This window comes from Harpegnathos saltator, unplaced genomic scaffold (genome assembly GCF_003227715.2).
Source record: "Harpegnathos saltator strain DR-91 unplaced genomic scaffold, Hsal_v8.6 scaffold219, whole genome shotgun sequence".
Taxonomy (NCBI): domain Eukaryota; kingdom Metazoa; phylum Arthropoda; class Insecta; order Hymenoptera; family Formicidae; genus Harpegnathos; species Harpegnathos saltator.
The window spans coordinates 944039-962314 of NW_020230005.1; the positions used below are offsets into that span (position 1 = coordinate 944039).

The 18276-nt window shown below is 42.6% G+C and overlaps 1 protein-coding gene across 4 annotated transcripts in view; it reads right to left on the reverse strand.

Annotated features, from left to right (window-relative positions):
• Positions 1-18276, reverse strand: part of sli (slit guidance ligand) — a 449992-nt gene that overhangs the window by 27029 nt on the left and 404687 nt on the right. For all 4 annotated transcript variants that reach the window (XM_025298457.1, XM_025298456.1, XM_025298455.1 and 1 more), the window contains exons 2-7: positions 12600-12671; positions 11635-11778; positions 2391-2462; positions 1797-1868; positions 1419-1632; positions 8-171 (exon numbers count right to left, since the gene is read on the reverse strand). In XM_025298457.1, the coding sequence (XP_025154242.1) occupies positions 8-171; positions 1419-1632; positions 1797-1868; positions 2391-2462; positions 11635-11778; positions 12600-12671 (738 nt within the window). The remainder of the gene's footprint in view (positions 1-7; positions 172-1418; positions 1633-1796; positions 1869-2390; positions 2463-11634; positions 11779-12599; positions 12672-18276) is intronic.

The following is an 18276-nucleotide window of genomic DNA, read 5'->3' on the forward strand; positions in this document are numbered from 1 at the left end:
CACTTACAGCTCAGTGGTGTCCTCGGGAAGGTGGGTTGGCACTTTCGTCAAGGAGTTCTCCCTGCAATCGACGATCCCATCGGCGCATTTACAAGGATGCGGGCATTGAGGCTCGGCGCTGCATTCCGAACCTGTTCGCTCGACCAGGCCTGAACACTTGAACTCGTGCTCCTGCAAACAATGGGTTTCAAAGTCGTATTAAGCGCATCGGGTGGGCCAACAAAGAGAACAGTATCGATCAATCTAGCTTAACGATTGCCACAATGCTCCCCGTTAAAAATCTCTCTTGCGCGCACACGCGCGATAGTGTGCGCGTAGCAAACGCGTTGAAACAGCATTTTGTACAAAAGTCTCGTACACAGCCATGCTGTACGTATTGCACGTGTGCGGGTCGCTTCAAACTTATTATTATAACGACACGTATTATATTAGGGCTACGCAAAAGTTTTCATCGTTCATAGATGGCCATTGTGAATTACTCACATGAAAGTTGCGACGCATTTTTGTTAGATTATGTCAGTTTTGGTCAACCTGCATAGAAACTGCATAATAAGTCATATTCATTGACATAAACGTTTTTTTAATTCGTATCAAGATGGAAGTCGGTAAGATGCATATTCGTCATTGTATGCTTTTTTTGTTTCATCAGTGCAAAACAGCTGTTGAACCAAAATTATTTGCGAAACTTATGGTGAGGGAACGATCACTGAAAGTTCATATTGCGAGTGCTTTCGACGCTTTCAAAAGTGGCGATTTTGACTTGAAAGACAAGGAGCGTGCCGGGCGACCACAAGAGATGAATTCGGATGACTTGAAAGCGCGTTGTTGCAAGAAGACTCGACTCGATCGAATGCAGAGCTTGCGAAAAGGTTACATGTTAATCAGAGTACTATAATTCGATGCTTGCATGAAATGGGAAAAATTCTGAAGGAAGCAAATGAATTATCTGGGAATGTTATTGCCAGCCTAGTCACCATTTGCCTTTCGCTGCTCGATCGAGACACAAGCACAAGTCTTTTTTGCATTGAATTGTGACCAGAGACGAAAAATAGATTTATTATGACAATCCCAAAATCGCAAAAGATCGTGGATAAAGTAGTAGATAAAATGCCGGAAAATATTTCGATCAAAGATACTGTGTCATTTATAATAATATGAATAAAAAATATTGCCTCAGAAACGGCGGAAACCCTTTTGCATACCCTTAATAATACAAAACATATTGTGACATTAATGTACATCGTAATTAGACTGACGATCATTTATCCAAGTGATTTATATAATATCCGTCCAGCGCACACAATTGTCAGTGCCTACACATGTACGTGAACAGATGCGTGAATTCGAATGAGAGAAACGTGCTTTTTATAAAGCGGGACGGGATCAATCGACGATGACGCGACTCCTTGGGTCCTCACCTGCAAATCTACGAGACTGCGATCCTTGAGATGAACCGGAGATGCGCAACGCGTGTGTTGCCCTAGGCGAGGATAAGTTCTCAAATGACGCGATAACCATGCTAAATGGCAATCGCAAGCGAACGCGTTATCCGTAAGCTTCAAAGTTCGTAAATGCGACAAGCCGCTCAGTGTCTCTTTGCCGAGGGTCACGAGTTTGTTGTTGTTGAGCATTCTGAAAATTAATATTCAGCGCGTTAGTTTTTTCTTTTTTTTCTTTTCTTGCGCAAACGCAAACGCAAACGCAATCGCGATCATCATAAACGCAAAACACGTGTCTCTTGATATAAGAATCATGTGAGACCTACCAAGCAATCTCGGCGAATTGGAGTTACTTACAATATTTCTAAATCCTTCAGTTCTCGTATCGAAGCTTCGTCTATACAGGTCAGTACGTTGTCGTCGAGCAATCTACCGAGGAAGAAGAGGAACAATATTTAACGATCCAATATCGACGTTGACGGTAATTACGTGATAGACAGACTTGCAGCTGTTTTGCACCTTGACATCCCCGTCGCGTATTTATCGCTCAAGCTCGAATAGCGCGACGAAACGTTCAATTCGACGATTGCGTTTATTTAGAATGCAATGTCTTGTTTGCGACATATGTGAAGCTTTCGTCGCAAACATTTGTCGTGCTGACAGTCTCTTGTCAAAGAGATCTAGCTGCACTGCCAGTCAAGCTGTCGCACGTAAAATATCACGCGTATGAATTACAACGCTACGCTCTACTGGACTGTCTCGATGACATGATAATGGCCTCCAGAGAGGAAGAGAAAGAGAGAGAAGAGAAGCGAGAGAGAGAGAGAGAGAGAGAGAGAGAGAGAGAGAGAGAGAGAGAGAGAGAGAGAGAGAGAGAGAGAGAGAGAGAGAGAGAGAGAGAGAGAGTTATAGGACAATCTGTCTTTGTAGTGCATCTGATAAGATACTTACAAATGTCTGAGAGCGGACACTCCTCTGAGAGTCTTCGGTCCTATAGTGGCAATCTGATTGTGACTGAGGTCTCTGCGATAATACAAAACGAATGATCAGTTTCTTGAGGTGTCGAGTCGAGGCAACAGTCTCGCATCTTATTCTAACAATTGCTCTAATTATCTCAGGTCGTATATAACGCAGATTTCCAGCTACGTTTCAATCGACGTTTCAGTGAGCGAGATATTAAACATACGCGTTTCTTCCGCGAGTATTAGGTTAGTCGAAAGGTTTAGTTCAATTTTCCGCCATCTCCGACGATAAATCGAGAAAAGACGTGTACGTCTGTTGCACAGAACAGGACACTCTTTTGAAGGCGACAAAATAAATTTTGTTCGAATATTCTAATTCATCTAAATCTGATTGAATATTTTGTATTTTATTAGCCCGGCTACTTTTGAGCAGGAGCTATACATCATCAATCATCTTTCGCAATTTGTTAAATAAATCAAATGGAATCAAATCGAATGAAATCGTTGGAATTGTTCGAATAGTTCGAATAGTCGCTTCGAGTTGATCTCCTCGCGTCCTCCGTTGCCGCGCTTAAAAATGGCCAAATTAGCAGAACTCATCGGCGTCACGTTCACGCAAGGGTTGCATTAACCAGCGTGTCCGTTGACCTCTCTCGGTCTTTACGCTCACGGAGGCGGATGGCCACGTTCTCCGTCATCGGTGAGTAGTCACTCGCTCCACTTTGTCGCGACTCCAGTCGCGAGTTCGTCCTACATTTTCGATCAATTATTCAAAAGCGTCGAATGCCCATGCGGCAAATGCTGCCTCCGCGAAGTTACACGGTTATCCTCTGTCAAGTTGTCGCTCGTGCGTGCGACCGGCCACACGTGTACCGGAGACAGTCACGTGAGCGGTTATAGACTCGCGCGCTTCGCGGTCCACATCGCGGTCAGGATCGTTATCCGCATAACGAGTAACCGTTTCCACGGTGTCACGCGACAGTCGTCGGCATCTTACGTACAAGCGTCTCCAAGTGGTTCGTGGTAGTCACACTAAGTTCCGAAATGATTGCGAATTGCAAGAAAAAGTTGTCCCGCGAGAAGCCAAACGAGAAGGATCATCATCGCTGCGCATACGCGCGTATCTCTCGACGATTGATCAGCGATCGCTGATAAATCGAAGGGTTGTGCAATGACACGTACGGTATAACGAATAATAGTCGACCGCTAATGCTAATGTCAGTGATGAATGACCGATTCCTTGCCAATGACTGATCAATGGTCGACAGTCATAGTCCAGTTAAGAGCGTAGTCTCGGTCCTAACTTCAAGTGTCTGGCTTGAACTTGTATGAACGAATGCGAACGATCGAAGGTTCGACAAACGACCAGCGCGGTCGGAATCTCAAGAAGCGAAAAGCGCGTGCAAATACCATAGCGGTGCTGTGAAATCTCTTTTCACGACCCGAGCCTAAACAGAGGCCTCGTGATGATAAGGTCTCGAAGTATGTCTAGCGCCATTGACTATCCGTTGCCTCGGAACTCGCAATCTGTAATTATGTTTACAGGAGGGAACATGGCGGGTGAAAAGAGGAAAAGAAGAATAAGAAAAATGTATAAGGTGAGAGAGAGGGAGAGAGGGAGAGAGGGAGGGAGAGAGAGAGAGAGAGAGAGAAGGAGGGAGGGAGAAAGAGACTGAGAGGGCGAGATGCCGGGAGATTGAACTCCCAGTCCGCTCGAGCCAATCCAGAAAGTAATTATCAAATTTCGACGCAAACTCGACGAACGCGGACGTACAAAGGGAACGTGCGTCATTCGCGTTCGAGTTGGTCAGTGCGAAATATTATTGTCCCTGCAGAGTTTGATCGTGCCATCGAATAAGCGTTTGTCACACGCTGCGCGCAATAAAAGTTCATCTCTCTGGAGAATTCTGTGAAAAACTATGGGGCGAAATTAAAAAATGGTTTTCTAACTATCGATTATTTATCAGAGAAAGTATATATATATATATATATATCTGTGATATAGGTGGAGATGTAGATCTATGAGATAGATGATATCACAGAATAATACATACATTTTCTCTGATCAATAATCGATAGTTAAAAAACCATTCTTAATATACAGGGTGTTTCAGACCACTCAGGTCACTGAATTTTTTTATAAACACGATAGAGAAAAATATTTCAAACAAAAGTTGTATGATTTCAAAGGGGACATAAAACAAGTGTATCATTTTGTTTACAGACAGCGTCACTTTCGAGATATTTATTGATCATTACTTTTCTTAGATGGAAAATTCAACTTTTTATTATATAATTTTTTTCTACGAATTGATTTTACGAACGGTCTTTTTATTTGCCTAATATTTTTTTAAATATTTAAAGAAAACTTGGTAACTTTTTCAACTTACGATATCTCGCTATTTGTCGAAAGAAAAAATAGCATTAGACTTTTTTACTCTATTTCTTAAGAATATATTGTTGTAGGACAATAGTGTCCTAACTTTTATTAACTTATCGACCTTTGGAAATTTCAGAATCATTAAATTAATAGAAGTCAGGGCGCTACTGTAACAATATATTTTTTTATTTTTTTATAAATAGTTAGCAAGATATTGTAAGTTAAATATTGAAAAATTATTCTATATTATCCTTATAATTATCCTTAGATTTTCTTAAATATCTCAATTCCTTAAATGTCCAAGTTTTCTTTCAATATCTCAAAAAATAATATTTAATAAAAAATAATTAATAAAGAAATAAAGAAATGTTTTAAACAAAAGTTGTCCAAATTAATTGGTAGAAAAAGATGATATAATTAAAAATTGGGGTTTCCGCTTAAGAAAAGTAATGACCAGTAAATATCTCAAAAGTGATGCAATCTGTAAACCAAACGATATAATTGTTCCATGTCCCTTTTGAAACCATACAACTTTTGTCTGAAACATTTTTCTCTAAAATGTCGCGTTTACAAAAAAGTCAGGTGGTCCGGGACACCCTGTATATATTTATATACACTTATTTTCCGTGCGCGGGTAAAAATATTGTTATTTAAAACTCTCTCGAGGTCTGTAATGCCAGTGAGAACGCTGCATCCTTTAATATTTAATAGCATTCAACAGATTGTGGAAAAATGGTTCTACGAATACGGATGCGAGAAACATAAGAGCCGAAATCGACAACTTTCCGAAAATGCGGAAACCTGAGGTATTAAATTCCCAACGCACTCGACACAATTGCGAAAAGCAATTTCCAAATTTCCAAGTGCCCACACTGATTCGACAAAGAGAATATACTACTAAAGCTCGTCTCTTTCGAGATATCGCTCGTTATTCCAAGCGATCGAATACTCACTTATGAATGAATTACTCGCTGACATAATCGCTTTTACATTATGATTGCATAAATCAGGCTCCAAGTAGAGAAACGTAAATTGGAAATAAATGAAGTCGCATTTACAAGACTAATGCGCCCCAAGTCGAAGCGCATTCGCGATACTAATGAAAATTATAAAATTTTCAGTAAAAACGTGCGATACGAAGCTCGGCGATTTTAGACACCGACAGGAGCGAGACATTTTACGTAAGATTACGATGCACAATCACCACTTTATCGTCGGAGTCGACAAGCTCTCGACGACGAACTCGGCAGAACGGACGACGATAATGAATCGCGACAATAATGCAGCAGGGAAAACGAGCATATCGAGATCGTTGGCTTTATGCGCCTTTGGATCATGGTAAGACGGAGGGCCCGACAACTCCCAGCTCGCTCTCGAGCCAATCCAGAAAGCAATTACCGAATTTCGACGTGGCCGCGCCCGTGCGAAACTAACAAAAGGACTCGGTGGTCCTCGTCTCTTGCGAGCGACCCGTCCAATTCCGAATTATCGGAGCTGCGAACTGCGTTACCGCGATAAGACGCGGGACGGGAGACGAGATTCAAGGGATCGTCCGATACTTTTGCGTGTATGTAATACCCGCTAAGAGCCCCGCAAGTTTCTCCATAAAAAATTACGCAAGCCGGTGGCATCGGTCGCGTGCTCAAAGAATCATGGAATGATTGTTAGTCTCTCTATGTATATAGGGTGTTAAAAAAACAGATTCAGGTGCAGATTTAAGTGCAGATAGTATTTACAAAATAGAGGAAAAAAGTCCTAATAAACATGGGTCGAGAAATTGATATTGTTATAATATTGTTATGAACGATTATTTATTTCGATTAAAGCAAGCGATCTGCTCGCTTACAAAGTTTTTATAAACGATTTTCTACATGTCCTCCTATTTTTCCCCACATTCTTCATATCTTATTCGTACCATAGAATTACGAGCTCTTTCAAAAATTCCCGGCTTTGTTCTAACTATTTGACAGGCATTTTGTATTTTCTGATGTAATTCGTCTAACATTTAAATAGGTCCTTCGGTGAAAAATGGATGGATGGATGGATGGATGGATGGACGGCGCAGACCAGTCTCATGGCCTCTCTGCTCTCCTGATTTAAATCTGCCGAGCCTCTTTTATCGGGATTTCTTAAGAGCATGTTATACTCTTCATCGATAAATGACATAGACAAATTACATCCGAGGATACAAAATGTCTGTCAAATGGTTAGAATAAAGCCGAGAATTTTTCAAAGAGTTCTCAATTCAATGATACGAAGATGTAAAGCTAAAGTGTGTAGAAATAGGAAAGAGATATATAGAAATTCGTCTTTAGCGTAAACTTTGCAAGCGTTAGAAGCAAATAGGTCTCTTGCTTTAATTAAAATAAATAATTACTTAAAACTCCGATAATATTAATCGTTCGATATCTATGTTTATTAGAATTTTTTTCCTCCATTTTATAATATGAATATTTACGCCCAAAAAAGTATTCTATTTATAAAGAGATTTTTCCTCATAATCTCATATTCTAAGCAAAGTCTTTTCTAGAAAAAGGATTCCTCTTTCTTTCAAGCGATTAAAGTGAACCATTCATCTAAAATTTATCAGATATTATTCTGTTTTCCTTTTATTTGAAAGGATTTCAGGGTTTCCTCTTATATTAATTAATTTTCCTCTTATATGAAGAGGAATATGTTAATTTGAATATTGGTTTTTTTTGTTCAGTCATGTTCTACCTCCAAACATGAACGAAAAAATAACCATATGCTCATGTATCAGAATATTTGGAACGCTTTTTAGAAAAAGTATGTGTGTCGCTGTAATATACACCGAAGATAATTTACCCATATTTCGTTAATTTACCCATATACAGTTTATAATCTATTGCAAAAAGTTGAATGATATATTCTTTCTTTTAACTATGTTTCATATAATTGGTCATGATGATCTTATTTCATTTGTGCCTACTTATTGTAGAACTGGAACCAGAAGTACATCATATACATGTATTAATTTTCGCTATATATTATAATAATTTCTTCAAATTAACTAATATAACCTAAGTAAAAATAAAATACAGTAAAAATAAATCCTCTTAAAAAGAGATTACATAATCTGTGTATAAGAGGAAATTTATATTAAAATCAATAAGATTTTACATTATAACATATAATCCCTCTAACTTTAAGAATAATGTGTTTATATAATATATTCCTCTCAATCTTAAAGGAATTGAGGCCGTATATAAGAATAAAGTCCTCTAGAATTTGAATAATTCCGCTTGTTCTGAAGTTACTTTTTTTTTTTGGATGTAAAGTCTTACGAACCTTTTGTTTTAAACACTCTGTATACAATCGATCTCAGTCGACGCGGCGATATCGCGAAGATTGCGACCTACCCCGTCGTGCGCAACGACTTTACGACGCGTTGCGCAGGAGTATTCGTAATAACTGTGCGATCATTATTTATTAGCTGTTTGCAACGGGTTTGTTGTCGCCTGTGACCGACGCGGTGAACAGGCGCGAAGCAAATGCGATTTTTCGACTCGAGTTTTCGATACGAGGCGGTAGCAGCGAGCGAAATTAGTAGCAGCCTCTCGCTTTCGATTTCAACGATTCTTCATCCGCGCCACGGATGAAGAATTATCGTGCATCCGAGCAGCCCGTGAGAATGCCGCCGTAAGGTCGCAACATAATACATCCGTTTGTAAGGTGGCTGATCCCAGCCTTATCGTCGGAAACTGCAGGTTATGCTCGAGCCGAGCTAAGCCCGCGAGCCGAGACGGGAAGTTTCGAGTCCCGTCCGTCTTGCCCACTTTGCAGGATGATAGATGGACGAATCTCCTCCTCCTCTTCTCCGCTCTTCTCTTTTTCTCCACCTCTGTGTTTTTCTTTTCTTTCTTTTCTTTTTTTTCTACTCCCTGCCTGCTCTCGTCTTGTTCTTCTTTTTCTCGCTCGGGTTCTTCCCGCCCAAACTCCGCCACCCTGTCATCCACGGACGGGAGAAAGGGGCTCGCTCGTGCACTTTTCGACCGCTGCGTGGCTGGCAGCTGCCGGGAGAGCAGCAGAGAGAAACCTCTCCGGACGGAAACGGTGTGTCGCTCGATCGCGATAAAGGCACGAGATAAAGGCGCGATATCGCGCTGTTGCTCGTCGGGTCGACTTGTCTCTATTTCGTTTTTCTCTGCGAGAGCGGGTAGAGAGAGAGAGAGAGAGAGAGAGAGAGAGCACGTTGTGCGCCGCGTACGATTGAAATTCCGGATCGGGAAGAATGTTACCGGACGGCGCGCGTTCGGAGGAAAAGCAAGCCAGATGAACGAAGCCGCGACGGACGGTGTAATCACGGGATCGGTATTTCTTGCGACGTCGAGGTGGCTCTTCTCGTTAACCGGAGAAGAGAACCGTATGTCGTACGTGCCGGATGAAGACCAGCCAAGTGTCGTATCGAGCTGGCAAGAGACGAGAGGTTTACTCTCTTCCTCCTTCTCTTCCTTCTCTCTCTCTCTCTCTCTCTCTCTCCTCCCTCTCTCTCCCTCTCTCTCCCTCTCTCTCCCTCTCTCTCCCTCTCTCTCTCTCTCTCTCTCTCTCTCGACGGGTAGTTTATGAATGAGAGTAAATTGTGCATGCGCGAAACGGCCCGCGCGAAATAGCTCTGTATCATTTCGATTATGTTTTCCTATCGTGCAGTCGCGATCGAAAATATGCTCTTCGTGTCGAGCTCGCGCTGGCAAAACTTCTAAGATCGAGATATATTTCACTGGCATATCCAATCAACAATTGTTTCTTCTACGCCAAACAATAATATACTGTACGCAGATGCGCGCTGAGCCGTCGACGAGCAAAGATTCGTCGATCTGTTTTTGCGTGCTTGTGACAAATGTCTGAAGCAATGTAGATTCTCTCTGGCCTATTAGTGTCCGGTCCCGTAGCTGTGAATCAGCCCTTGCTAATAAGACAGTCGGCAAACACGATCGCGCGGTCCTTATTATCGAACGATTGGTCGCAAAAGATGAAGCTGCCAAACACTTCGGGAATCGGAAGCATTCCCATTGCAGGTAAATGGGAAAAGTTCGAAAGAAAGGAGAATGGATCGACCACATGAATCGACCAAAGCGAACATGCTGGACCGCGCATCCATCGCTACTGCTTTGATTGCCAGGCAGGAAGAAAGAGTTTTTTACCGGATTGTCACTGGTGATGAAAAGTGGATTAATTATGACAATGACTGAACGCGAAAAACCATTTACGTCGGCGCCAAGACGCAATATTCATGATCACGAGACGTTGCTCTGTATTTGATGGGATCAAAAGGGTGTATTGTGCATCATAAACTCTTAAAACCGAATGAAACTGTTACGCAACTGACCAGGCAATAATTAGACTAATAATTATGCTAGTTTGAAGCTAGCGTTGGATCAGAAACGACCACCGCCACCAAATCGCCGGACCACAATGCCCGGCCACATGTTGCAAAAGTCGTGAAGGAAACGCTGACAGAGCTCGAGTGGGAAAGTTCTTTCGCACGCCGCGTATTCTCCAGATCTGGCCTCGTTTGATTACCATTTGTTCCGCTCAATGCAGCGTGGCCTTTAAGACACACGCTTTCGAAATTAAGAAGAAATCCGAAAGTGCTGGACGGACAAATGGATTGTTTCAAAACCTGAGTCGTTCTATCGTCGCGGAATTCATTTCTTAGCTAGCAGAAAGATGGGAGAAAGCAACGCAAAACGATGGAAAATATTTCGACTGATTAATCAATTCATTTTGTAATGGAAATAAATGTGTTTTTCAAGCAGAAAAAACAACGAAGATTAACCCGAAACACACAAGCTAATACAAACGCTAACGCAAACGCGACCGCGAGTCGTCGGGCGTTTTGTCGGCCGGTCGGGCTTGTCGACATCATGTCGGCGCATCGTTGCGTATCGAACGATCGCCTTTAAGAGGCTAAACTCCGGGGTGAAAAGTCGCCACGGTGCAGCCACGCGTACGTTCGATCGGGAAAACTCGCGCGCGCGCGCGAACTGCGAGAGAACCGAGCTTGTGTTACCTCTCGCAGCACATGCACGTACGTTACGATAGATATGTAGGCCGTCGTCTGAAAAGTTTATGCGATAACCCTCGTCGTTGCGCTCAACGCAATAACGAGAGAAGGAGAGAAAGAGAGAGAGAGAGAGAGAGAGAGAGAGAGAGAGAGAGAGGGGGGGGGGAGAGAGAGAGAGAGAGAGAGAGAGAGAGAGCAGAGAAGGCGGCGATATGTGTGCGTGCGTATTACGTGTGCTAATGTGTATGTACGCGCGCACAAACCCTGCATTCGGACTGTTTCTCACGTGTAATTATTCTCTCGAGGTTGTCATTTGTGCGAAATCCGCGAGCCGCGCGGATGGTGCCGCGATATCGCAAACTTCCATGACGTTGTACACTCGTTGCAACACACATAGCTCGTATCTCGCAATGTTGCGCGCACTGCGCGCCATTTAGCTGCGCGTTATATACCGTGTACCGCCGTACTGACATATCGCATAAATCCCGACGCGGCATAATACGTTCGCGGGGCTCTTAACGAATTCTCTCCTTACGCACGCTCGTCGATATCGCGCCGGCGAGAGATGAAATATTTCCAATTTGCAACACCGGCCGGCGCCGTGTAACCGGCCCGTCATGCGTGTTAGCGAGACGCTAATGGCTAACGTTAATGGTCATGAATGTCGAAAGATATCTATCTGTAATTATGTAGCGTATTTGCGCGGACAAAAAAGATCGGTTATCGATAAATCTGTATAGAAACACACACACACACACACACACACACACACTCTCCGTCTAATCTAGATCGCCGTAACAAGCGAAATATACGTTCAATTGTACTTACAGGCGTTTCAGATTCATCATGTTGCTGAAGAGAAGATCGGGCAAGTGGCGTATTTGGTTGTTATTCAGACGTAGCTTCTCCACCGCCACTAAATCTTGGAACGCCCCCCTCTCGATAGTGTGAATTTGATTGTTGGACAGCAACCTATGACGATAGACGATAGAAACAGGTTCGCACAATGTGAGGCGCAAAGTAATTATACACGAGGGGAAAAAATTTAGTATCTCTAACAAAACTGTTTAGTTGAGGCATTTTTTAGTAGCAATCAAATATCTTGTTTTATATATCTTGTTTTTTAAAAAAATATTTAGTTGTCCCAACTAAATATATTTTTCTGCTTTGTTCTCTCGATCGAATGATTTTGCTCTTAGACTTCATATATAAAAATTAAGTATTTTAGTTATTTTATCCATAAAAATTACATAATAACGAAATATTATTTTACATAAACTAAAATAACGCCCAACGGATACTATTTTGTCTTTCTGCGCACTAAAATTTAGTTTTTATATATTAAGAAAAAATTATAATATTTTTAACAAAATTCATATAGTTGAAGCTTTTTGGTTGCTATAACCAAAGTATTACGTTATACGAACAAACCGTAATCAAACGAGATATTTGTTTACAGGAACTAAACAGTTTTGTTGTTGACCAAATTATTTTGTTGTTACGACAAAATTTTGGCTCACGTAACAATACATTTTTCCTAGTGTAGCAATAAATGTCTACAGCGCAATTCTCTTTGTCTCGATTTCTGTCGAGTTGTAAGCTCGCGTTACCGTTTGCAGCAGACATTATAAATCCAATTTGACCGACTCGACTCGATATTGGTCCAGCAGACTCCCGATTAGCTAGGCTCTAACGATCCTTCAGCAATCGATTATTCATCAGCGGTTGTCGCGAGAGCCAATACGAGTGAGTGCTGGAGAACAATGATAAAGAATATACGCGTATATACTCACAAGACATGAAGCGTTGCCATGTCTTCGAAATCCGTCTTGAATATCACTGATATATTATTTCCTTGAAGATCTCTACAACACAAAAAGAACAAATTTCAATATGCAAAAATGTTCGATTCTTCATCATTTCCTTAAGAGCTAATAAAGCGAGAGCGATCAGGAGATTATCGCGGTTTAAGTTACACGATAATAATCTGATATTATTTTATTCTATTATTCTATTCTATTTATTCTATTCTATCGGTTGAGATTATTTTACACGTGTGACACACATATACAATTGTGCTGCGCTATGCACTTGAAGGTGACTTGCTTCTGACGAAAAGTGCGATGCAATTTTTTTTTGCCATAAGATTTCTCCGCACACAACTCTCGATTTCACCCTTAGTAAAGCAAGGTAAAGCGGCTGAACCATCGTACTGTTCAGGCAGAAGGAGAACGACGAGAACGCGCGTGGGCGTATCACTGTTCCACCAATAAAGGGTTATACCTCTCCGTTACTAGAAAGCGTGAATTTACTCCTCACGTCGGGAAAGAAGAAGACGTCGTGAAGTAGCCGTCAAACACAGCCGTACGCCAAGCGTCTGCTTCCCTCCGGGAAGTTATTAAGGCCTTATTAAATTGGTTCCTTTTCCCGGGGAAACTTTTTACCTGACAAAAAGCACGGGGTAAGAGCGAATAACAGAGTCAGCCTACGAACGATCTCTCTCTCTCTCTCTCTCTCTCTCTCGTTCTAGGGCGCGAATTTTTCCCTTCTGGCCCGACGACTGACGCAAGTTATTTCCTCGTTTTCGTCTACTGACGTCTAATTCTCCGTTGACGACAAAGTGCGATGGAGGTATACTTTTTGAATACTTCCATACCATACTCGATCCTCTTACTCCTCTTACATATTAAATGTGAAACGTGATTTTTGCTCTATTTGCTCTTTTATACCAATTTGCCGGCAAACGTCGACGAGACCCTGATCTGAATTTAAGTCTTTGTCCGCATAGAGTTTAAACTCAGACCAAGATTCGACGTTAGCATCGAATTAATTTGCACATTTAATATGTATCAACTCTATGTATCAATTTTAACCCTTGAACGCTGGAATATTTTTGTTACCTCTTATTACCAGGATGGATGAATTTTCAACCATCCTAGTGTTTTTTTAAGGGTTAAGGAAAGACTCACGGAAAGGGAGGAGAAAGAAGTCACTTGCGTTGAATCAGACACGGGCTACTCAATTATAATACCCCGAGATAATGACTACGAGTATTTCCCGCTAACTTTATTAAGATATTAAACGCCCTCCTTAATGCGTTGCAGATAATATCTAATTACGAATCATTATACTCGAAGGATGCTGAAAATACCTCCCGCGGGAGGAGCATGGCCAATCGCATTATGGAATCGAGGTCCATCGAACCTCGACGCATAATCCACTTTATCCTCGATTTGATTAATTCCCGACGGGATAAAATGGTGACGGCTACCCGGCGTCTAACGAGAGCTTTAGGAGCTAACTAACGGACGACGTCGCTTCTCCTTCTCCTTATCGTTGCCATTATTACTTTATGCTTTTTTTGTAGAATGCGCGCGCGCGCAGTGAAGGTTGTTGTTGTGACAAAGAAACACGCGTATATTAAAGTATGTGAAAGAGAAGATTTTAATTATTATACGGCACTCTTGGACCTCAATTGGTCCAAGCTAGTTTGTCCTAAATAAAAGAAGCTTGCAACTTTTTCCTCTTTAGTTGGATTATCTTTCCTAACAAGTGGAAGAGAACTTTATCTTGCCGGCTTGGCCAGCGAACGAACGCGCGGCGGCCAACATGGAAACACGCGGTCTCGTTTGCTCGTTATTATCGCGATCATTCAAAGTCGTCGACAACATCCTCCATGGCGAGATACCGGGGTTCGTGAACCTACCAACCGCCAACTCGCGGAATGAGACGGGAACTTGGCGTGCATCGAGCGTTTACACGACAACGGGCTTCCAGGAAGCCTAACGTGGCCTTTCGCAGGAAAGCTGTTTGTCGTCTTATGCGGTGTTGCGCTCGATTAAAATAGCGCGGCATCTTCTCGGAAAGTAATAACGTCGATCGTTCGAGTAATCGTCTTGTATGGGTTAGAAGCTTCGCTCCGGAAATTGAAAAGAGGAGTGCCCGAGCGCGGTCGAATCAACATAGAGTCGATCGCCCAAAGAGGCAATTTATAATTCGTCGAGTGAAACAAAAGACTTGGTGATATACATCGATCGTTGGCTTCTGCGTTTGTTACGTCAAAGCCTGCGTTGATCGAGTTTGTTTTGTTTTGACAAAGCCTTCTCGACGCCAAGGTTATTCGCCAAATGTCAGCCATTGGACGAAAGTCGAGTTGCTACTCTGCGCATTTTTCATGGCATCGAGTAAGACAAATCAATTAAGCCTGGAATTGGTGCGCAACTAGAGCGTCGCTTCCTTGCATCAGTGCTTGTTTGCATGTAACGTTTGGATGTAACGTGATACACGATATGGATAAACTGAACGCGCATACGTGCTCATGTGCCATGCATAGGCGGCGCCGGAACTATTCTCATGCGGGTGGGCCACAGGTGGGCCAGAATTTACATGGGTAGGCCATATTTATTATATATTATATATCATTTTATCATTCATTTCAATGTCTCGAACCGTTGCGCTTTGTCTCTGGGAGAAATTAACCAAGAAAATAGAATTTAAAATTAATTGTAGAATTTTTATTATAAAAATAACTTCGTATAAAAAAGCCGAAAACTTGGATAGAATAGGACAGCATAATTATGCGAAAATTTTCTAAAATTTTAGAGTGGGCCAAAGGGCGGGCCAGCGTATTTGTAGGTGGCCCACCCAGGCCTATCCTTGGCGCCGCCTATGGCGCCATAATAATTTCACGACGACGTGGAATGGTGGCCGGTCGGATCACAACATTGTCGGCCGTGAAAAATGTCCGTAATGTGGCACAAAAGAGAGCTCAGGCGATCGCTTTTCTGCGACGCGTTTCTGCGGCGTCCGGGTCTCAAACTGTCCTGGAAGGCGCATTTTCATCACGCACTTTTGCCAGGCGACTCACGTAATAGCTAACGCAATTACATCTCGCGTTCGCCGGGACGCAACGCTAAATGCGTTTCCATGGGTTTTCGCGAGACGAAGGCGAGAATAGAGAAGGAAAATGGCGCCATGAGAGCGGAGGGAGCGGCGAGTTGGTCTCGACGGTGGTAAATCTGATGGGACGAGGGACGTCGTCGGTGAAGATTCGAAGGGATCGGAGAAGACGGTCAGGCGGTACACAACGTCCACAAGAATAAGGTGTCGGTACGTGCCTATATTTGACTCGCGGCGGGACGAGAAGGGACAGAAGGTGGTGAAAACTGGGGATAGTCTGCCGGTAGATGTAATCAAAGTTTGCAGACAACCGTCTGCTGAACGGACGAAGCCACTATCCGCGAGGCCTCCGAGACCCGCAAGGAACGCGGGGATAGCTTGTCGCGGGATCGGCCGGATATCCGGTCGTATCTTACACGCGGCGCCGCGGCGTCGCGTGTCGATACGCCGCGTCTATTTAATGCTGTTTCCGCGGCATGGATCAAGCGGAAAGCCAAGCCGCGTGTGAGAGCCGCCAAGGTGAGAGACGAGTCTCGATTTCCTCGCAGAACCATTATTCCCCGTCCGCCGCTTGTTTGTGTTGAGAGATCGACTGATTTATTTACATATACAGTATAGTGCTTAAAGAAAGAGTGTTCAGGATCTTAAGGGTAGATGGCATTTGTAAAATGGAAGAAAACAGTCCTGATATACATGGATCGAAATGTTAATATTGTCGAAGTTGTGAGCAATTATTTACTTTATAATTAAAGCAAACGACGCGCTATTGGTGCACGGTCATACGTGAAATGCATTTCTGCCATTTCTTGATTAAAGTAACACGATATTAGTCTTGTGTGCCTAACGATTATTTTTTCGGTGAAGCGTATAATAAATAAAAAGAAAATAGACGTTTATTTACATTCCGAGCAAAAGCGAAGAGATTTTTTTTTAGGGACTCCTTGAAAGCATGGTACTCTTTTTATCGATAAAAAACATAGACAGGACACTATATCAGAGAATGCAAAAGCGTCAGAAGTCACTTGCTTTAATTAAAATAAGTAACTGTTTATAACTCCGACAGATTTTCGATCCGTGTTTATTAGGACCTTTTTCCTCCATTTTTCCTCCATCTGCCTTTAAAGCGCCGAAGCCTGTTTTTTAAACACTCTGTATATACAGCTAGTGATTATATTCAGACTTTCGCTCCCGTGCACAAGTCTGGCATCGTCTGCTCATATTATGCAGACTCCGAGAAATGTGAGCGCATAATTCACCACTTGCTACATGCGCGCGACAAATTGTTTGGTCGACGCAAACAAATTCCATCGATCAAGATGCGACATATTGCGAATATTGCGACTGCTTTATTAATTGGAGCGACTCGCGCGTGTGTTTCTCCCATTGGGCTCCTGACGTCTCCCTCCCCCCCTCCCCATTGTCATTCACTGAAAGTTTCACACGCAGAGCGAGAAGCCTGGACGAAAAGCGAGAGTGCGGACAGAGCTGCGGAGAAGCTGCGCGATGAAAATATCGTGTCTGCTTGAAATAGAACTATCGCGCGTTGGAGAGAAAAAACAACACCTTGCGTTCCGAAATCGATTTCGGAAACCGATGAGTTGTACACGGACAGTTATAGTTAAAGTTTCCAGAATTGCCGAAAATGTCGCTCGTTAACTTTGTTGATAATGATATTTGCAATGTTCTTAGTTACGACGAGTGTAACTAACTTTGCACCGTGATCGTTATGACAGTTTATCGACCGTTTATGACGAGAATCGAGGCCTCATTGAATTAAAAAGGATGTTTAAAAAAGTGAAACTGGGAAATAGCCTAACCTAACTTTGTATTTGTTTACTCTTTACCAACCAATGTTTACGAACCAACGAAATAAATTGCGGTACAAACAGGAAGGTACGAACGGAGTACAAACGATCTGTATTATTAATTTTTAATTTTTTTGAAATTGGCTTCCAGGTTCACATCGGTGTCAGGTTTTTGACAGTACACATATGCGCTTCTTAAAGTGTGTGATTGAGAAGGACTCATGTTTCGGACCATCGTTTCGGCGATATGTGACAAACGACAGGACTTGTCCGCACATATTGCGAGATTCGGCTGATTCGCGGTGTATATAGTATATATGTAGCAGTCTGTGTCTATATACCAATATTAAATTACACGTGTGGAAAGCAGTCGACACGTTCACGTCATCGTTATTTCACAGCCCGCCTGAGAACAATGCGATTAACATGGTGTTTAAACTTAAGCTTTGGCCGCATTACCGCATGGAAACTTATTGCAGCGCGGCAGGTTAAGGCGCAATAAACACACGCCGACTTCTGAAACATTCAGACGGGATTCTACACTGTAATGCAGTGTCGCAGGGTCCGCGCGCGTTTGAATTTATCGAGCTGGCCTGCCTCCAGATGAAATCTCTTTTTTTGTCTCGCTCGCGCGCGGCCGCCAGTCATTCCTCACCGGTTGTCGCCGCGTGTCAACCCAGTAAAATCAAATATTAACGGTCGCCAGGATGTAGAATCGCGCTCGTATGCTCGGGTATTTACGGTGTGATACGGTGATACGCATCAA